The sequence below is a fragment of the Myiozetetes cayanensis genome, unplaced genomic scaffold (assembly GCF_022539395.1).
Source record: "Myiozetetes cayanensis isolate MyiCay16 unplaced genomic scaffold, myiCay2020 scf6-25, whole genome shotgun sequence".
NCBI lineage: Eukaryota > Metazoa > Chordata > Aves > Passeriformes > Tyrannidae > Myiozetetes > Myiozetetes cayanensis.
The window spans coordinates 24502642-24525733 of NW_026087853.1; the positions used below are offsets into that span (position 1 = coordinate 24502642).

The following is a 23092-nucleotide window of genomic DNA, read 5'->3' on the forward strand; positions in this document are numbered from 1 at the left end:
ACTCACATATATCTGTTTATTGACACCATAGTGGGTTTCACACTGCACTATGAGTTTACATGTCTAGACAATTAGTGCTACTTATGAAAGTGTATCAAACGTTTTATATCTCTATGACTCAATAACACCTGGTTCTTGAAAGAATACAGATTTGGTTTGAAACTCATCCCTGTGCATTTTCAATATTTTATTATATATCAGAATAACTCTTGGTCTTGATCTCACAGTTTTCTCTCACTGTTATATCCACTGACTTTTAAGAAAGGATGCTTCAGAATTATACTTCTGAAAAACACAGAATCAAAGGCAATTACTGCTAATTTGGTGTTAATATTATCTTGTCATATGCTTCATACTTTGATAACAGAATTTATGAAAATAAACAATCTCCCAGAAAGTAATAGGTCTCTACTCAATTTTATTTGTTTGTTTGTTTGTTTGGTGGTGGTTTTGTTCGGTTTGGTGGTGGTGGGTTTTTGTTTGTTTGTTTTGTTTCTTTTTTTTCTTCCAGAATCCAGTTTTTGATTTCCTATTTCCCCAGTTTGGAATAAAACCACAACTCTGAGGCCGTGTGAACATTTAAGACAATATTTGAAGAGAAACACGTCCTGATACAGGTGTCAGGAATTCTATAGCTGCAGTCATCATGAGGAATGATCAAAGCTTGAATCTTTCTTTTAAAGAAGACTGCTATTAAAAAGGCCTTTTATATAATACTAACTAGTTAAATTCATTAGTGTTACTGCAATAGTGAATGCCTAACATATTCATGTCTCCAGATGGTAGAACAGTGCTATGAATCCCATTTTAAAGATGCTCAGCCCTGAAAATGTCTTTGAGAAGGTGGAGTTAGTAGTTACTGAACACTTTTAAAAAATTGCTTGATGTATTTAGATGTTGAACGTGAACCAAGCTTTTCCAGACAGCTCTCCTAATAGAATCTCACAGTTCTATAGCAAGACATAAAATGAACTCTAGTCTTCTTAATCCTGTTGCAGATCATTATTTCTTGAACCATATCTTTATATCTACAAGTAGATAATTCATAAGACTCAGATTGGTCCATTAGTGTTTTGTTCTTTTGTAAGTAATGCTGCATCTTTACTAGCTAAGAGACTTCCTTTTGACTAAAAGGTCATCGATTTACATGGGTGAATTCTCGATCAGTTCTTTCTCTCTGACAAATTACCTTTATGTCTTCCCAGTGCTGAAAAGTCTGGGGAATGCATATGCTGACATTTAGAAAACTCTTCACATAATGCTTCGTGATGTTGGTTTCTTACTCTTTCTTTGCTCAATTAAGGAGGTGTGGCAGTAGCCATGTGACGAACTACTAAATTCTGCAGGTTTTTTCCTTCCTACAGAGAAAGGTCAGGGCACCTTTCCAGGACAGAGCAAAATCCTTGACAAAAAAAGTATTAGAGGAGGAGAAAAAAATTTAGGTTAAGTGGGAAAGTGGGATATGTGAATTCCCTCAGGCAGAAGAGGGAATTAAATCTGGCTCTAACATAGCCTATATCCAAGAAATGTACTAATCATTAGACTGTTATGCAAAAAACCAGCTGCTTTCTATTTCCTCCTCCTTCCCATTCCCCTGAAATGGAAGGTGCTTTTTTGCCACGATATACTGAGTTCTTAAAGTGATTTTGGAATAGGGACATCTGAATTCCATGTGAATCTTTCACTTGGATGAGAAACAACAATTGCAATTTTGGATTGAACCAAGAGAACAGCATCACAAGGTGAGTGGAATGGCATATTTTTGTCTAACGGAGTTTTGGAATCTCTTGCCCTTTTGGATTAATGATTCTAATTTTTGCCAAAAACTGCATTTCATTGTAGTGTACAAATGAGATCTACGAATCTTGCTAAAGTCTTCAAGTTCTTCTTAAAAAAAAAAATCAATTTAAATTGTGAATAAAGGCAGGAATGGCATGAAAAAGACTCAGAACTATGACAGGCATAAATTTTGACAAGAAATTTAGATTTCCATCCCCAGAATTGTCATTCAAAGAATTATAGCTTTATGATTTTAAATACGAAATATGAGAGTACAGTCTCAGAGAATGTTTAATTTTAAACAAGTTGGTAGAAAGATACCATTGCACAAGACAAAACGATGAATTCATGTGGACTACAAAGGCTGATTTGTGAAAATATTTTTCTAGAGTTTCAAAAATTATTTAAAATATTTCAATATACAGCAACTGATTTATAAGGTATAGATATACTGAACTTGCATCCTCCATTACTGAAATACAGACATTAGACATGCAACTAAATATCAAAATTGCTAAACTAAACTTGCTGAATCGATTTTTTTGAATATATGTATATATCAATTTACTCATTGTTATGCAGTATGTCCAATGGAAGGGACAGCCTGGAGGTTTTCTAAGATGTCCTTAACTCTGCTGATAGGTCTCCAAGAAGTTTGATTGCCAACTTTGGGGGAGATGGAGAGAAAACAGATGTTGGTTATCCCAAATTCAGAGATTGCCACAGTGACAGTAAAAGTACAAGGGAATCTTCTCATGTCTGCCTATCCACTTCTGTAATAGCTTATCATGAGAGGTCTACTCCATAAAACAGTAGAGGAGTATGTATGGATACATACTAACACATCAGAAGAGTTGATGAATTGGAAACTACTGGCAACTACTGGCTCTGAGAATGCTCAACACTTTGACTACTTCTTGATCCCATTAGTTATGCTTTGCTTAAGAGAGCAATATCTGGCCTTAAAAGTTTGAATAAAGAAAATCCTAGCACAATCTGACATGCAAGTAAATATGACAAAACAATAATAGGATACTACAGAGGAGTAGGAAATGTATCACTGGACCTGAACAAAGTAATTTTGAATTAAAACTAGCTTTGGCATATGCCTAAGTAAGTCAGACAATAGAAAAATTGAAGGCAGGATAACTTAAGTGGATGGAATTGCGATCCTCAAATGGAGGAAAACAAATGGAAAAGGAGATAAAATGGAGATAAAATCCAATTAAATATAAAACTGTCTTTCACTAATAAAAAAAAATTGAAAAAAACGAAGATGTGATACATTTTTAGCAGTGAAAAAGCAGTCTCTCCAGTGCATATCTTAGACAACAGCTGTAATGGTAATACATTCTGAGTTTTGCAGTGAACGTAATTATAATTTTTTTTCTCTCATTTTCATTGTGTTTTATCAGCTGACTAAGTTTTATTTGACTGTTTTTAAAGATTTTAAATTTATTAACTGAAAATTGAATAACTCTCTAGTACTTTATGTAAATTCTTTTCCTACAAGCCTCTGAGCCTAAGAATATTAAGAATGGGAAAGTCTAATTCAAGGAGAGTGCTAGGGAACAATGAAAGGGAAAGAGAGAGGGAGGATTAATCATGCAAGCACTTTTCCACTTAGACTTTTAAGGTAACATAGTTCATGGAAAAAAAGACCATTACCTTCATCTTTACATATAATTCAGACCTAGTTATATCAGTCCAGGAAGGGATCATAAACAGGGTTCATCTCATGGTCTAGAACAGGGTCTCTGATGTATACACGTGTATAAGTTTATCCGTCTGATTTTTGTTTCAATATTTCTTTTGACAGAAAATTAGCCTTGACTAGATCAACCTGAATGATTAATCAATTTCATTCTTTGAGTGTTTTCACTTTTATGTGATTTTCTTAAGGCAGGGATCACTCATTCTGAAAATTGGCTAAGCTCCTTGTGAACCACCTCATTCATTTGCTGTCTACAGAAGACATTCACCAGCAGTCCTCAAAGCAAAGAAAAATGGTAATGCAGTTCTGAAGTCAGTAAAAGTTTGGATCAAGACACAATTACTTTAAAAAGATGAAAAAATTTGGTTACTCCTAGAGCACTGAATCCACAGGGAACTGAATATGTCTGACAGAGCTAAAATTTGACTCATAGCATACTGAGTTCTGAGCACTGCTCCCAGGGAATGGTTGTATCCTGATTCAGGAGCGTTACCCACCCACAATGACATAAGAGCTCAAAGGAAAGCGTTAGCAAAAACCCTTGGTTTTTGCAGGTGGAAAATTCAGTAGTCTGTTGTATTCTGGAGGGGTGAGAGAGTGGCTCCTGAGTCACCCTGCTCCCTGAGGATTTCCTGCAGGAACTTTGCTGCACATGATCCAAGCCAGCTTTTCCCATGATCTTCATAAAGATTATGCAACTATTCTTCCCTTTGATGATTTCTTATAGATGTACATCTATAAGGCTCATGGATCTCTTTTAATTTTGATAAAATACATACCTTAATAAATTCAAGAAACCTTAAGTTTCTTCTAGCACTAGTCTTTTAGAAATCAATGACTAAATTGGCAATACTCCTAAAGGTGTGCGTGACATTCATTATAGTAGTTGAGTTTTATTATGCTTGTCTGATACACTGAGAATCATGTTTAAACAAAGCAGTTCTTAACACTTGGTTAAAAAGATATTCACTTGATCCAACTCTTCTAAAAAGAATGCACTATTTTTCTGGGGCTTGCTGTGGCTGTAGATAATGATCCTTCCATGGAACCCAGAGTGCCAATAACCATGTTTCTGAAAAGCTGTCACAGTACAATTCATTTGGCTGGACACAGCTAAATTCAGCCAAACACTGTCAGTTACAAATTCCTTGAAACCATCAAAAAGCAGAGGAACTGCATATCTATTTTTACACCTGCCTAGAGCTTCTATACTGTTTATGCAATTTTACTCAAGCTGACTTGCCTCATGAAAAAGTTTGGAAAACCCCAAATGTTTTATTTATAGACAGTTTTGTTGACTACCATAGTTCTTCTTTTTATCCATTCACTGTGTCCAGGAAAAACTAGATAAAAAATGATACCTGATCTTTCAAAACTCATTTTGTTCTACTTGTGACATTTCAGTTATGGTTTTAAGTGTTTCCATGAGGGATCAGCAGTTATAAGAGAAATTAAATCATATTTATATGATAGACATTACTGTGTCTTTTGAGTAAAGGATCTACTGTGAATTTCAAGAACTATGTTGTAATGAGTAAAAACCCCACCTTGTGAAGTCAGCATATTCTAAATATGTCCTATTCTGATTCTGGATGAATATTAGATTGTCAGGAGTCCAACAGAGAGAATGACAGAGTTACTCACTTCTTCCTTTTGTTCTCACCTGTATCGGGCAAAAAATGTCACACTACAAAATCCACAAATTCCCTATGTTTACCCATTACTATTGCATCAGAAATATCCAGCAAAGCAAATTCTCTATCAATCTAACTTCGGCCTAGCTTGGGCAGACCATGCCATCATGGAGAATTAGTATAACTCCAATGACCTGAAAAACAGTGTGATGCTGTTCACATGCTGGAGGGAAGGGAGACACCTGACAGGCTCGAGAGGTGGGCCTGTGAAGATCTCAGAAAGTTCAACAAGAACAAGTGCAAGGTCCCTGGGTTGGCGCAGTCCCAAGCACAACTACAGGCTGGGCAGAGAATGGATTGAGAGCAACCTTGAGGAGAAGGACTTTAGGATGCTGGATATGAGAGAGGCTGGACATGAGCTGGCAATGTGTGCTTGCAGCCCAGAAAGCTGACTATATCCTGGGCTGCATTATAAGCAGCACGGCCAGGTGAAGGGAGGTGAATCTTCCCCTCTACTCTGTTCTGGTGAGACCCCACCTGGAGTACTCTGTCCAGCTCTGGGGACCACAACACAGGACCAGAGGAGGGCCATGTTTAGAGGGATGGAACACCTTTCCTATGAGGACAGGCTGAGAGAACTGGGATTCAACCTGCAGAAGAGAAGGCTTCAGGGTTAACTTACAGCAGCCTTCCAGTACCTAAAGAGGCCTACAGTAGAGCTGAAGAGGGACTTTTTACAAGTGTATGTAGTAATAGGACAAGGGGAATGGCTTTAAACTGAAAGATGGTAGGTTTAGATTAGATATGAGGAAGAAAATCTTTATTGTGAGTGAGGTGAGACACTGGAACAGGTTGTCCAGAGAAGTGGTGGATGACCTATGCCTGGAATTTTTCAGGGCCAGGTTGGATGGGGCTTTGAGCAACCTCATCTAGTGAAAGGTGTCCCTGCTCATGCCAGGAAGGTTGGAACTAAAGGATCTTTAAGGTCCCTTCTAACCCCAACCATTCTATGATTCCATGACCTGCCCATTCATTAATTCACCTTGTGCCTCCTTAGACTGTCAGTACACTTCCAGGTCTTGACACCTCCCGAAAATTGTAAACTGGTCAGCATGAACAAGTACTCAGTACATTCTTTCAGGTGTTGACAACTAAGCAGGACACGGATCAAAGTTTGTGGTGCCTTAAGAAACCACTGCTTTGGACTTAAAACTTTTGTAGCAACTACTTTATTGTCTTGACCCAGAAACCATCCCACCAAAAGACTACCAGTCATTTGCTTGCAAAAATACATTTCTACCAGATTTTTACTGCTTAGGTATGATGATGCCATATTCACAGAGAATTTTTTGAGAAAATTTAGTTGGGGAATTTTACTTTAAAGCTCCTCTAAATCTTCTTCTGAAAACTGAAAAAAACCCCAAAACACCCGTGAAAGTTTTTAAATGAACATTGACAAGCAACTTCTTTAAATAAACACACATTCTCAGACTTATTTTCTGGCACCACTCTTTTATCTTGTATAAAACTTAATGGATGACATATTTCATTCCACAAGTTGACAGTGTTAAAAATGTGCTCTTCCTTCTAGTTTTAGTATACTGCAAAGCCACTGATAGCTACAGGCGCTATGAGCGATATATGACTGAAGAAAAATGAGATTACTGCTGATAAGGAACAAGAGAATTTCATATCTTAAAAGAGTCTCAAATCCAGCAAATATGATCCCCGGCAGCAGATGCCCCTCAGACAGACAATGAAAGAAAAATGGTGGAAAAGTATTGTGGCTTGCTGTTTCCTTGAGCTGGAATGGCAGCAAATGAAATAGCTCTAGCATACTGTCTGCATGGAAAAATCCTACCTTCTCTGGGAAAAACATAATCCAAAGATGAAATGAGCAGTAATTTTCCACTATGGGAAAAGTGATGTTACTCTGACTCACCTCCTTTGGTAAAAGATACCTTTACTTTAGAAGTGTTGCTCTTTTGAAGTCTCTCATGCTGTTATCATCAGTGTTTATCACAATAACGATCAATTTAATGGAGGTGTAGTACCAACCTCAGGCTGGAAATATTGTACTAATGATTCTTTAACAAAAGGAATGAGACATATGCAAATGTGAAATAGCTCCTTTCTCTGTCTATTAAGGTGTTCCTGGAATATGAATGAACATAATTTTAAGATGTCAATATTTCATGCTACAGGGCAGCCCTTACCTTGTAACCTGACGATTTGATGTGCACTCCTCGCTTGGTCAGTGTAGATTTCATTCGGATGAAAAAAGAGCGCTCTAGAGTGTTGTCAGTGGTTAGTAAACTGGGGCTTGTAGATTCCACTAGGAAATAGAAAAAATACATATACACATAATTTAGATTTTATACATCCCCTCTAAGCTATTTTTCAGGTGCAATCCTTGAACTCACTAAAAATAAATGACTGATGGATGCTAAGAGTGTTGTAATCAATCTACCTCATTTAGAAAATGTTTATTTAGCAAAAAAAATTTGAAAAATATACATACACTCAGTAAGCCTAATTTTCAATTTATTTTACCCATAGATTTTTAACAGAGATTTGCCTTGTTAACTCTTTCTTGTATGATTTTATTATGACTGGAGTTATTTTGTTAAGGTATGACATTGTTTAAAAAATGTTCTTCAGTATTTTGTGAAAGGTGAAGTCTCACTGAGGTAGCAATTCTATCTCCTGAAATAGGCTTCAAATTCTGCAAGCTTTTATTCCCTAATCTCTACTCCTCAACTGCAATGATACATAGGGTGAGTCACTACTGGATTTGAGTGCCTTGGTTTCTCCAGTACTGAGGGGAAATTAGGGACCTTATTACCAGTAAAGCACTAAACAGCCTGAAGGCAAAAATTCTGCAGTAAATGACACACATTATTATAATTGTCATAATCAATTATTGGTGATTATTTAGTCATTATTGAAATATAATTTTAGTCCATCTGAAGAGATATTTCTTGCTCACAACTATCTATAGCTCTCACCTGTGTTTCTCACTCCCTCAAATGCAACCACTTAACATTGTAAATACTCTTAGTTTAAATAAACCATGATAAAATAGCTTGTACAACACCAGTAAACATCAAGATAGCATGTACAAACCCTGTAAACACCAAGATATTCTTTATACAATCTTTATTATTGTTATTTTTTAGGCCTGATAAACAATCTCTCCCCAAAATATTGTTAATTGGAAAATTCTGGAGCAGCTTACAACAACCAAGCATTACTGGAGACAAACTTTCAGTTTCAGTGAGGAATAAACACAGAATAAAAAAATTAGTTTGAAACTATTCTGCTATTGTTTAGGAGAATCATACAAGCCACTAGTAGAAAGTGTTCAAGTATTTAAAAAGCATTTGTTACGCAGTCAACAGAAATGCATAAACTTGTTTGTGAGCTACGGATTATACTGAATTGTCCTTGATTTGATGTGGTCAAGTTGTCTTGTGCTTGTGACATTTCAGCTCTGTTGTGATAACTGACAACTGTGCCCCTTTCTTTAGTGTCTCTTTTAAGATTTTTTTGTTTTAGAGAGTGTGAATTCGATGTCATTTTAAATGTACAGCTCTTTATCACTCGAGGGAAAAGCAGAGCCATGTTATATTTAGTACTTTCATTTCTTCTGATTAAATATGAATTACTATGAAATTTTTCTCATCATCTAACACACCATAATACGCCAACAGCTTTTTAATACACTATATAAGCACAAACTTCTGCTCTAAGAGTTTAATTTGCCCCTCTAATCCAATCACATCAACCTTATTTCTCTTATCAGAGATTCCCATTTTGAATTAAATGAGCTCATTAGTTTTAATCAAAAGCAGAGAGATCAAAACTTAAACGTAAATGCTTTAGATCAGAACTGTCAGTCAGCCGTGCAGTTCTATTTTACTAAAACACAAGATCAGAGACCCTTAGAACCAATTTTTTCTCGTAAGGGATGCCAAGAGCCTGAAGATGCTATATCCTTCTTTTTCTTTTCTTTTTTTTTTTTTTCCTCCCAAGGACAGATTATACATTTAAGGTTAGACTTAATTTAGACTACTTTTTTTTCATCCTGATGGAAATGGGAAAGTATGCCATTCTGCCATTGTTTCTTTCACATTTATTGGTGCGGGTCATTGGAGACCTGAACAAATGCGAAGCCATCACAATCCATGCAACAAACTTGTCCTCAAAAAATTCAGCTCTGTTCAGCAATATCATATAAGAAATAAAACTCTGAAAGGAAAGATATGTGTTTTGAGGTATGCTGCTGAAACAGCAGCCAGAATCATCAGGATAGTAGCAGCACTGGTAAGATGAGGATCATGATTAATTATTATTTTTGTTGTACAGTACAGTGCAGTAGTTAAAGAGTACATTAAGAAACCACAACATGGGTGCTTCCTGCTGTGTGAAGAAATGCTAAAATCAGCTTAACAAGTGTAGTTGTTGTAGTCCAGCACGTTATGCTCTAGCACAGGCAGTAAGTACAATAGATCCTCCTGTGTTCTAATGGTAATTTCCTAAACACACAGAAGTAGCGTTAAACACACAACATCTCATGCTCAAAAAAAGATCAGGCTGTGATATATATATACCACTCCCAAGTAATTGCAATTAAAGTTTCTCTTTCATACAAAATTTGATGAAAGACAGGAAAACATCTGACATACAGTACAGTATTGGCATTGACAGTTTTTAGGCTCATAGAACCTTATATCATAAACTCAACATCATTTTGCTGTTATTATAATATGTACAAACCTATACATTTCTGTAAGGGTATGCTATAAAATGCATTTAATTTATCCAACAGACTGGAAAAGTGCCTGTCATATAAATAGGTATTCTGAAGTGTTTGATTTTCTTTAACAAAAAGTACCTGACAGTGTAAGTGTGAGATGGGATTAGTTACCTAAAAGTCCAGAACAGATTATGAACAGCATTTTGAATTTCTCTCAGGAGAGAAACATTATGGCTGACAGTACAAATCTGCATTCAGAGTTACACCCATCCGCAGTAGATACTATAACAATGCTTACGGTGATTATGCATGCAGGATTTTAAAAATAGGATGTGTACAGAACACATCCATCGATGTCAGTGAGATTTGCACAGGAGTATATGGAATATGGTCCATTATGAGTTCTCAGGAGTTGGTTTTAAATGCCCATCATTCAGCCTTTTCAATTTTTTTCCCAATTATGTCAAAGGAGGCTTGCAATATGAGGAACATCAGAATGAAACTCAAGCAATTAATTTTTTTTTTTTTAAATCTGTAATCTAAGACCTTTAAAAAAGCCTGAAATAAACAAGGTCTGCTTGGCTTGATACTGTAGAAACTAAAGATGTCTTTTGCACTGAAAAACAGGGCTTCTGGCCTGAATTTAATGAATTTAAACCTACTGTTGAGTTATAAACTTCTGAAATTGTGAGTTTAGAATGCTAATTATGTGATAAAAGTCAATGCTTACTGCATGTGAATGAAAATATTTTACACTGTCAGGCTTAGAAGTATCAAAAGTCTGGATTGCCTTTACAAAGCAGGTAACTGCATACTCTGCTGGGAAAGCAATCGGCTTTGTCTGTCCTTAAATATCTTCAGTAAAAACTACTAAGGGAACAAACCTCTTTTTCCATTCCCAAAACTGATAATGCAGTATGAGACTTCTAGATTTCTGTACACTAGGAATGCACTGTCCATTTCAAAAGGCATGAAGCTGCAATTCACTACACACATAGTAAAGTGTCACAAATGTAAAAAAGGTTAACTAAGAGCCACAAAACCAAATGGGAAGAGAGGATGAACTAGTACCCAATTCACAAAGTTATTTAGTTATCTTCTAAGTATTTCTTTGTGAACAAACCTTGTAGCTCTGATCCTTCAATGGGCTTTGTCTGGGGAACAAATTTGGGCTCAGGCCCCAGAAACCAGTCATGCACTGTGTAACTTCCCAGGTTGGAAGAGTTCTGGTGTTCTAATGAGACATAAACATGCCAATAACTGTTTGGAGGACTGAGGTCCATGGCTCTAATCCTGCAGTGATTTGCAGAGATACTGTGCATCTGTGCAAAGTCGGACTACCTTAAAGCTATAGAGTAACACAATGTAAAACAATGCAAATAATTGCTCTGACACAGCAATAGCACAAGTACTATCCCAATGACTGATTCACAAGCACATTCAAATTCAGATAAACAATTTGTCCCCCAAGAAAAAAAGAAGTTCCTAATTTATGTCTTAAATAACAAAAAACTGCCATAGTAGGTTGAATAAATGTTCAGCAATTTCTATGTGTTTTTTTTTTGTTTGTTTGTTTTTTTGTGGTGGTGTTGTTGTTTTGGTGGTTTTTTTTTTTTCCCTGACATACATTAAAAATAATTGAGAGGAGAAAACTGTATTTTTGCACGTCAAGCAGAAATAAGATAGGCTTCTCATTCTTGGGAGGACTAGAAAGTGCAGAGGGAAAAGCAAACACCAACGAGGAATTTCAGAGGGTTGGTGGAAAGAAACCTTATGGTTTAACATACAGGATTTTCTTGATTTTGTAGTGCTTCAGGAAGTTTTCACCTGACTTTCATTTCACTTCCTTGAAAACATGTATCCGTGTAGCTTTTAAGAGACATTCTCAAACACCAACTGTACAGCCAACTCTTAAAAGAGAAACAAAATAAAAGAACATAAAAAACAGTAAGAAAAAGGTAGCTCTCTTTTCATACTGTCTTCTACACTTGCAAACCTCTGCTCACATTTTCTTATAGTGAGAATAATTATGTTCAGATGAATTATTAGGTAATTTAAATCTATAATTTTCGGTTGAACTAGATACATCTTTGCAAATTATTATATTTCTTCTGTGCAGTTTGTTGTCTGTAACCAGACACTAAAAGACTTTCTAGGAAAATTTAACCTTGAATACTTAACTATTTTCAATCAGAAAAGTGACTCAAAAAAGCACTATTTCGAAGATCATTCTTTCTCAGTATATTATAGATCAAATTTGATAATCTTATAAGCTAAAAGATAGAATTTCACAGCTACTAGCCCAGCAAATACAATTCAAAAGCTACAAGTTAAGACAATTTATTTCCAGTAAGTGCAAGTTGCTATTAGCACTTGTGCAAATGCATGGTTTTAAGGGGAGTGGGTTCAGGCTGGTTGCAGAATTCCGGGCAATTACCAGAAGATAAAACTTGGTTTAAGAAAGTGTTGAAGATCCTTGGAGTATATGGATGAACCACTTAGGCCTATTTACAGATGCTGGGAGCCTACCAGTAGACCAACTGATGAGCACAGAGCTAGCAAATTCTTTAAGTACTTTCTTGGTCTTGTTGGTGTGCTCAGCAGCTTGCAAAATCAAGGACTATCTGAAGTGTTTATTTAACATTGTGTAGGGCAGAGCCTCATTCATTCTTCCAAGGCAATATTGTTTGTAAAAGGAACTGTGGAATAATATTTTTGTTATAAGCCGTACCAGTTATAAACAGGAACATGAATTCCTGAAACACCAGATTTGGATCTGAAATTCATGGTGCTTGCAGGTAACTTAGTAAGCCTCTTAAAATTCCAATTTTTCTGTTTTCTGAACAGATGAAGTTAAGAATTGGCCCCCAGGCTTTGGGTGACTTAGTTCTGTTCTTTTCTTTACTCAGGAGGAATAATGCTGGCTTCTGGCCAAGACCTTACTCAGAAGGGGAACACTCAGGGTAGCTCTTCCAAAAGAAATAGCAAGCAGGACGACTTCTTCTAAAGAATTTACTTCTAGGTAATGTTTTTGGACAAGATAATAAACTGTTCTTTTTTGTCATCCTACCTTCAAGATGAAGACAATTCAGTTTTCATGACCTATAAACCTATTAGAAACTCAAAGGCATAAAACCTTTAAAACCCATCAGACTTCTGCTGAAAACTAGTTCTTGTAATGCTTTTGTTTGTTTGTTTGCCCCTTCCCACTCTTGTCTCTCCAAATTTTCCAGATCCAACAATTGATAATATGGCCTGTCAACTCAGGTTGTTTTACATAAAATCCTTAATTTTTTACAAATAATTTGACAATGAAGCCTTACATGTATATTTATTTCATTTTTAAAATATACTTTTCTAAAAGGCCATATATATATTTGCATATAAAGATATGTTTGTTTTTGTTATCACTGTACTATGGGCTATGGTCCACATGTGACAGCACGTGACTGTTAAGTTTAGATGTTTGAAACTGAGAGAATAAGTGACTAACTCAGATGTATACAATATGTCTTTTTAATGTGATAAAAGTACATGTGTGCAGGCAAAAGCCAAATCAGTGAAGTAGCAGTGAATTTAAACACAACAGCCAAAAACATGTTTAAAGTTTAATTAACATTTTTAGGATTTATTAATTAATTAACAGGGAGAACATGTTTAATATCTGATCTGCTTTATACACTGTGGATTTACCAGAACTTGGGTATTGTACAGGACTCTGTTGACTTGAACTGTTTGGCCACAACACAGTGTAGTTAATAGTTTTAATTTGCACAATTAATCCCAACTTTTTATTTGTTGAAAATTGCCTCCAAAGGAAGTAGTGAAAAAATAGTGCTTAACTACAAAATTGAATGGAAAAAACTATTAGAAATACATTAAGAAGAACAGTTCCTTCATTTCAGGGATGAATTCTAAGTGACTGAAGACTTAATTCAGTTGCCCACACATAGGTCTACAGCATTCCTGTGTCTGAGATATGTACAGGAATGGCAGTTCCACACAGGACCTCCAGAAGTCCAAGTCTTTCTGGAGCAGCTGGTGGATGCTAGATGTGTTTCCAGTAGCACAGGTTCCCTATATTTGGGAAACTCAAGCCACTAGAGCTTGGTCCCAATTAAGAAAGTAGGAATACTGTGGAAAGACTTAGATCAAGTTAACAGAATCACAGAATCACAGAATATGCAGAGTTGGAAAGGATCCACGAGGATAATTGAGTCCAATTCTTAGCCATGCACAGGACCATCCCTAAGGGTCATACCTTGCACCCAAGAGTATCATCCAAATGCTTCTTGTACTATGTCAGGCTTGGTGCTGTAACCACCTGTCTGGGGAGCCTGTTCCAACCACTCTCTGGGTGAAGAACCTTTTTCTAATATCCAACCTAAACCTCCACTGACACAACTTCAGGCCATTCCCTCAAGTCCTATTGCTGGTCTCCAAAAAAAAGAGATCTGTGTCTGCCCCTCCTCTTCCCCTCACAAGGAAGTTGTAACTGACCAAGTGACCTCAGCCGCTCCTCACATAGCTTCCCCTCACCCTTCACCATCTTTGTTGCCCTCCTTTGGATGCTTTCTAACAGCTTAACATCTTTCTCATATTGTAGCACCCAAAACTGCACACAATATTGAAGGTGAGGCCGCATCAGTGCAGAGCAGAGTGGGACATTCCCCTCCCTCGACTGGCTGGTGATGCTTTACCTGATGCCTCCCAGGACATGGTTGGTCCTTCTGACTGCCAGGGCATGTCGATGACTGATATTCAACTTTCCTTTGACCACGACTCCCAGGTTGCTTTCCATGGCACTGCTTTCTGGCATCTGAATCCCTAGTCATCCAGGGTTGCCCCATCCCAGGTACAGAATCCAGCACTTTCCCTTCTTGAACTTCATATGGTTGGTGATTGCCCAGTTCTCTGATTTGTTGAGGTCTCTCTGCAGGGCCTCCCTGCCTTTGAGGGAGTCAACAGCTCCTCCCAATATTGTGTTGCCTGCAAACTTGTTTAGTATCCCTACCAGTCCTGCATCCAAGTCCAACATTTTTATGAAGATGTTGAAGAGCACAGGACCAAAGATGGAGCCCTGTGGAACCGCACTAGCAACAGGTCACCAGTCTGATGTTACCCCATTCACTCTTACCCTCTGTGCTCAACCCATGAGCCAATTGCTCACCCACCTCATGGTGTGTTTATCCAGCTGTGTGCTGAAAATTTTGTCCACAAGGATACTGTGAGAGATAGTATTGAAAGCTTTACTGTAATCCAAAAAGATTACATCAGCTTTGCTTGATCAACTAGGTGGAATACCTCATCATAAAAGGAAATCAGATTTCATAAGCAGGACTTTCCTCTCATGAAGCCATGCTGGCTGTGACCAATGACTACACTGTCTCCTAGGTGTTTCTCAATACCTCCCAGAATAATCTTCTCCATAACTTTACCAGGTACTGAAGTGAGACTGATGGACCTGCAGTTTCTGGGCTCCTGGTTTTTAACCTTCTTAAAAATCAGGACAACATTTGCCAGCTGCCAGGCAGCTGGGGCCTCTCTGGATTCCCAAGACCACTCAAAACTCATTGAGAGAGGTTTTGCAATGACATCAGCCAGCTCTTTGAGATTCTTGGATGAATCCAATCAGGCCCAATAGATTTGTAGGGATCTGGCTGGAGCAGCAGATCCCACACAATTTCAGGTTTACTTGGAATTGATCATTCTCACAGTCATGGTCCTCCAGCTCAGGGCACTGAGACCCCCTTGGTTCATCATCCATGTTGAAGACAAAGGCAAAGAAAGCATTAAACACCTCTGCCCTGTCTCTGTTCCTGTTTATGAGGTGACCATCCTCATCCTGTAACAGGCTGATGATATTTCTATAATGGTATTTTGTATATATATATTTTTTTTTTTTGGTTTATATATATATATATACAGTCTATTGTCATTAATATATTTGAAAATATTCTTTTTATTGCCCCCCACATTCCCACATTTCTGGTCAGTTTCAGCTCCAGCTAAGCTTTGGCCACACGAATTTACTGCCTACAGTGGCAAGTAGTATCTCTGAATTCTTCCCACGTTACTTTACTTTGCTTCCACTGGGCATATACTTCCTTTTTTGCCTTAACTCCAAGAGAAGATTCTTGTTTAGCCAAGTCAGCTTCTTATTTAGCCAAGTCAGCCTTCTGCCTCACCTACTTGACTTCTGATATTTGGGAACTGCCTGCTCCTGTGCCCTTAGGAGGTGATGTTTGAAAAGTCACCAGCACTGATGGACCCCAGCACCTGCAAAAACATTTTCTTAGGGGACTTTACTTTCTAATTCCCTGAGCAGCCTGCACTCTGCTCTCCTCATGTCCAGAGCTGATGTTTTGTTAGTAATTTTTCTCTTGTCAACAGAGATTTTAAACTCGATTGCTTTGCAGTCTCTGTGGCCAAGATGGCCACCAACCTCCGCTTCACTCACAAGATCCACTCTGTTGACAAGCAGCAGATCAAGTAGAGCATCTTTCCAAGTCAGCTCCTTTAGGATCTGCTGTCATTCAGGTTTTTTAGGAATCTTCTGGCCCGGATTGTACAAGCTGTGTAACGCTTCCAGTTAATTTCTGGCAAGTTGAATACCCCCCATAAGGACCAGAGCAGTTAACTTGGAAGTGTCCCTTGGTTCCTCAAAGAATAATTTGTTGGCATCATTATCCTGCCTGTCAGGTCTATAGCAGACTCCCATGATGACACCCACATTATTTGTTTGCCCCTTGATTCTCACCCAGAGGCTCTCAACTGTGCCATTGCCAATTGTGAGCTCCATACATTCTAACCTTTTTTTATATATACAGCGCTAGTCCCCCACCTCTTCTATCCTGCCTATCCCCCTGAAAAGCCTGTAATGATTGTTCCTGTTTATTATTTTATAATTTCTAGCATCCTTTATGACCTGTTGTTTAGGACTTTAGTTACACATGCCTACATTCCATTCACTATATATGGTTACATCAACCTTTGACGTGTGCTTGTGCTCTTCCCCAAAACAAACCAGACTTAATATTGATTACAAGCAAAAGCAAAGCAGAGTTCTCTAAGAGAGCTTAATGCTGTTCGAACAATGGATAGAAAAACTGTACATGTGGTTACTGGCAAAAAAAGTTACAGTTTCACACAACTACCATACACATACAAACAATGAAATTTTAATGTCCAAACTATACTAGTCTGTATCAGTAATGTTTTTACAAGTGCAAACACTACTACATGCATACTATAATTTGGGCACAAAAATGGCTGGATCTGCAGAGAAAAAAGCCATGCTTTGAAAAGTTATCCTGCAGCATTACATATAATGAGCTTACCCTGTTTGCTTAATTAATTCAGATTATGCTTGTGTATTGGTTGTACTTATGCAGGAGAAACTAAAGTAACTCATTGGTGGGCATTCCCTAGTATTATACAGTGAAATTTTTGAATGTTCTATTATCCTTGCAAGAATCAAAGTAATCTGAACTACTCTTTATTGGACAAAGAATCCTAGAATCCCAGAATCATATAATGGGTTGGGTTGGAAGGGACCTTAAAGGTCATCTACTTCCAACCTCCCTGCCATGGACAGTGACACCTTTCACTAGACCAGATTGCTCACAGCCCCATCCAACCCAGCCTGGAACACTCCTCAGGGATGGGGCATCCACAGTCTCTTGGGTGAACACTTAGAGTGTCTCCCCATTCTCCTAGTAAAGAATTTTTTCCTCATATCTAATCTAAACCAACTCTCCTTCAGCTTATGGCCATTCCCCCTTGTCCTATCACTTCATGCCCTTGTAAAAAGTCCCTCTCCAGGTTTCTTGTAGCCCCTTTACATATTGGAGGGCTGCTTTAAGTTCTGCCTGGAGCCTTCCCTTCTTCAGGCTGAACAATTGAATTCTATTAGCCTTTCCTAGTATGAGGGGTGTTCTATCCTTCTAATCATCTTGGTGGCCCTCCTCTGGACTTGCTCCAACAGGTTGATGTCCTTCCTATACGGAGGACCCCAGAGCTGGACACAGCACTCCAGGTGGGGTCTCATAAGAGTGGAGAGGCAGAATCACCTCTCTGAACCTGCTGGTCATGCTGCTTTTGATGCAGCTCAGGATAGGGTCGAATATTACTTTATTTATTGACTCTCAAAGTTTCCCTTCTTCTGTATCCCCTATTTCTTCTTCTTCTATACTAGCAATATGTCTTATCAGGCTATTATTTCACATCATATGATATTTACTTTCCATATAAACTTTATCCCACAGAACTCTTTATATATATGGTAAAATAAAGAATGAGTTAAGAGCCAGGATAGAGCTATAAATAAAGCATTGCCAGGATGAAGTTATGAATAAGATTTCTGTTAGCCAATAATGTTGAAAGACAGATTTTACAACAAATTTTGGTAGGTCAGTGATCTATGAAATACATAGATCTTTTTTGTCTGTTTGAAAACAACATAATAAAGATTTGTTATTAACAGAACTAATCATGGTAGGAAACTTTACCTCTGAAAAGCCTTTGGAAACAGTTACAGTCTACTGGACTTCAATCCATTATCTAAACACTTGCAAATGTATCCATACTTATCCAATAGACCAGAACAACTCTCGAAGAGTTGTTATGGTCTAGTGAGTGAGTGGTACGTAAACCATACTGCATATGAAACTCAAACTTCCTTTTACATTTTTACATTTAAAGTTAATTTACTTTAAGCAATGGAATAAATAATGTGACCTAACCTGTTGACTTGGTTTCGTGTGAGATCAGGAACACTCATAAATTTTCAAGGTTCAGTGAAAGTCCCAAAGAAAATTAGCATAGTGGTATAATTTCCTTACAGTTCACTTTGCAGCAATTCTAGTAAAAATTCTAGTTTGCAACAGGACATATCCAATATCTAGGAGAGGTCCTGATATTAGAAGAGTACAGGATTGTAAACAATAATACACCTATCCTTTGTTAAGGAAAGAAACTGGGAAATGAGGAAACAGCAAAGGGGAAAAAAAGGACACTGACTAGTTTTGAGGGTAAAATTACCCAAGGGCTTTATGCACCTGTGAGGACAGGACCAGGTGTTTAATCTCCTTTGAGATGTGGCTGGTTTCCACAGCTTAAATGATTGTTATCCTTACTGAGCAACTTCTTATAAAAAATTTTGAGCATTTTGTTTCAGCACAAAACTGCCATTAAATGCTGATGTTGTTCCCTCTCTTCCATGCCCTAGAAGGATCAACCGAGGGTATTTTTTCTGTCTTCCTAGTTTTCTGCTCTTGCTTAGGAACTTGTGAATCATTAACTGACACTACAGAGCATAGCTGTGAAAATAACTGTGGTTTAGAGCTGCCAATAATGGCCCACTAAAGTTCCTTCCCAGCACATGGCATAAAAACCCTCCAACAAACATTAAAAAGTCCCTTCTGATGTTGCTTAACATTGCCAGCCTGCTTGGGCTTAAAAAGCACAATAAAGAGGTTGCTTTCCAGATTTTCATATGCCAAATGGGAGGTGCCTTTTGGTGAAGCTTTTCCCTGAGGGAAAGAAGAGCAGCTGAGTTACCTCATGCTGCAAAGTCGATGTTTGGATGATCCCACTCCGGGGAAACATACACAAGTGCCACAGTCAAGCTGCTACTAGTGGATGTGTCTGTACTCAGCAAATAAGCAGTAAGAAAGTTCAAGAGAAAAAACAGAGTATCATAAAGATAGTCTTTGAAAGCACATGACATCCAGCAAAAGCCATTATTCAGCAGCCTAAGTATGCCAAGGAACAAACAGTATGAATGCAAAAAGTATTTTAAATCTTAGTGGAATATCCTGAAAATATAGCCACTTGAGGAATTTATTTCTTCAGAAAATACCTTTTGTGCTTTTGCGATATTTGGGGGATTCTATTTTCAATACCTGGGTTCTGAATCTAGTGAAGCAATGCTTTTATCATGACTATAAAATGGTTATGAGCCAATTCCTCATATGAAACAGTCAGTAACAGTGGGGCTTTTTTATGACAAGCATGATGTCAGACAAAGGGCATCAGGACTTAGTCTTTGTACTACAATACAAAATAACAATACATAAACACCTTTGTGAAAGCAGCTTGAAACCCCATGTTTTCTATTAAAAAGTCATGTTCAATCTTCACTGTTGATAGAACAGAATAGCTAACACAGAGAACATTGTATATCAGAAAGGTCAATAGTTATTATGAGCTACAAATATATTTTTTTCCATCCTTCAGGCTGTTTAGCGCATATCACAGCATGAGCAGCTGTCTTCTTTAATGCTTTTAAAATTAGAATCCCGAAGAGGAAGAAAAAATTACATTTGCAATGATTGCTCTTTGCTTTTGTAAGTTTACTTTAATACACTATTTTATATACATGAATCTTCCATGCAGCCTAACCAAAGGGCAGTAACTGGTCGCTAGTATCTCCTGGATTGCTATATCAATGTGTATAGAATCCTGGCAAATCACTTTGCACAAATTGTGTAACCTTGTTGAATAACTTGTCTAGAAAAGTATGTAGCTACTGGGCATATGTTTACACTAGGCAAGCATACATGTGCAAACACATACTGATCATTATTAATGGTAAATGCTTACTTGTTTAGCAGCAATAAACACAGAGGACCTACCACTTTCTGTTCACACACTGAAAATGGAAAAAAAAAGGGTGGTAAGATTGTGGCATCATTTGATCTCATATTTTTGAAACACGGCAAGTATTTGGGTTTGTTTTTGCCAACAGTGAACAACTACTTAAAATTGCAAACAGGTTTCCATTCTGTTCTTTGAATTTCAGTCATATTGGCTCTATGAAACTGTTCCACTTTCCAAGTTTGAACCTTATCTGGATGCATATTTGTGTGCCAAATGCAGAGTAGTATTCTATAAATATTTTGAAGTGTGGGAGACAAGAAATAATTTTCTATATAAACCAACTTTTTAGCTAATTTAGATTGGTTCAATTACTAAAAAGCCCCCCAAAACCAAACAAGTTGAACACCTTATGTTGTCAAGACAAAATAACTAAAATTGCCTAGAAGAATGTTTTCTTCATAGGGTTTAATACATGGCTCACAGATAACTTAATTACTGGACAGTGGCAACAGGTATCGTGCTAAGCATCATGGCATGGCTTCATAGTTCAGAATACAATCAAGTGACATATTTAAACTGTAAGAAAACCTAAAATTTCACATATTCAAACAGAATCTACCTATCCATGTTAAAAACACGTTTGCCCAACACTCTTGTTTTAAAGAAAAGTAATACTGGAAAATATGAAGAAATATAGCCTTTCCTCTACCTTGTCAAACAAGCAACACTTAAAAATATCTTGTGAACATAAAAATATTAATATCCTGTGCATTCAAACATATTTCAGAATGCTATTAACATTTCCCTCATCTCAAGATTCTCTGTGCCATTATTCCCTCTCATCTGTCACACAGAGACTCCATGACCCAGTCCAGCCTAAACTCAATTCAGGTAGGCTGCTAATCCTGCTGCTGCTGAGGAATTTGCTAGCACAGCTGGCACTGCAGGTAGCTGACACTTTGTGGTGTACCGCCCAGCTGGCAGTGCTTCCAGCAGCAGTCCTCACCTCCAACACTCATGTTCCTGGCTGAAGAAGGAGTAAGAGACTCAACTGTCCAGCTTTCTCTATAGCTTTGTCCTTATTGGTACAGTTTTCTTGTTTTTGCTTCAGTATTTTCTCCTCAGGGCAGCATATTAAATTAAAATATGGCCACAAGTTCCTAAGTAACACCTAAACAGTTCTTATACAAGTAAGTTAGTATTTATAGATTTCTTTGTTTATGCAGAATTTACAAAAACACAAAAATAATGACAAGCACTACGCCACTGAAATTCAAAGGAGTTTTAAGTACAAGTATCTCCAAAAATAACAGATCTTGAGGCTGCTGAAAAAAACTCCAACCTAATGGTAGTTGCAGTGGGCTGTAGCCATGCATTATTCTTATGAAACAATTCATTCAAATTTGGTAAAATCAAATGTCAAATGGACTGGACATCTTACTTTTATATTTTCTGCCTTTATTTATTAATTTTGCACTGTGGAATTAAGGAGGTTTTTGACAGAAACAATCAGAACCTGTCATATTACACAGGAAACAACATTTTAAAAAATCAGCCCACAGTGCAGATATTTTGGCATGTTTATCACAAGGCTTGAATAGTAAACACTTAACAGAAGAAATTCTGGAGGTTTCTTTGGCTTTATTTTAACAACGGGAACAATGACTTTTTTTTGTTTTCCCATAATACCCCTTAAAGCTTTAAGTAAAAGAAATCCAGACCCAAGATAATAGGAATAAGATGATCAATAATAATTTCTCTTCCATTTTTTGGTAACCGACTTTTCTGCCTTCAGTGTTTACAAACTGATGAACTTGGAGAATGATCATTTAGGCACAGTCAGAACATGGTGTGATTTTTGAAATTTCAATGGTACAGTATTTACTGAGTTTTTTTTAGTTAAAATTTTTCTACATTGTATTTTCACAATCCTGGAGCTTGCACTGTTTCTTTTTCCTCCAAGACTGAAGATCACCCCATGGATTAACAAATGATTGAGGATTGTCTCTTAAAAGACTCTTTAAAAAAACTGTCAGAATCAACCTGAGACAAAGATTTATTATGAACTATTTAAAGGGCTTAATATATGTATCCCCAAAGAGCCCTTGGAGCAAACTAAAAAGAAAGAATGGAAATCTCAAAGAATGGGAAAAATCTCCAATGCTCCACTTTCTTCACACCATGATTACTGTTTACTTAAAGGATAAAATGCCTAACCTGTCACATGAAGTCTTCAGAAGCTATATTACTGCTGATGTACAATAAAAAATCCAAACCAATGAGCCTCGACAGTAATATGCCTAAGAAAGGCAGCTGTGATTTGCTTTCTAACCTGTCCACTAACACACTAATGTGGATACAACTTGTACAAAGTGCTGATCTCCTGACCCTGACAGCAATCAAACAACTGCTAGAGTGTTTGCTGTCACACAAGCTGTGACCATTACCTTAATTATATGTTACCACATAACAAACCTTCCCTAATGAGCAACTCTTCTCCCACCCATGTGCCAACTAACCCTTCCATCCTTGAAGAGTATCACTACAGATGATTTCAATTTGAAATCCAAAAAACATATTCACATGCAGTACTTCCAATAGATA

The 23092-nt window shown here is 37.3% G+C and overlaps 1 protein-coding gene across 4 annotated transcripts in view; it reads right to left on the reverse strand.

Moving 5' to 3' along the window:
* Positions 1-23092, reverse strand: part of NPAS3 (neuronal PAS domain protein 3) — a 609449-nt gene that overhangs the window by 48802 nt on the left and 537555 nt on the right. For all 4 annotated transcript variants that reach the window (XM_050335759.1, XM_050335760.1, XM_050335761.1 and 1 more), the window contains one exon: positions 7344-7462. In XM_050335759.1, the coding sequence (XP_050191716.1) occupies positions 7344-7462 (119 nt within the window). The remainder of the gene's footprint in view (positions 1-7343; positions 7463-23092) is intronic.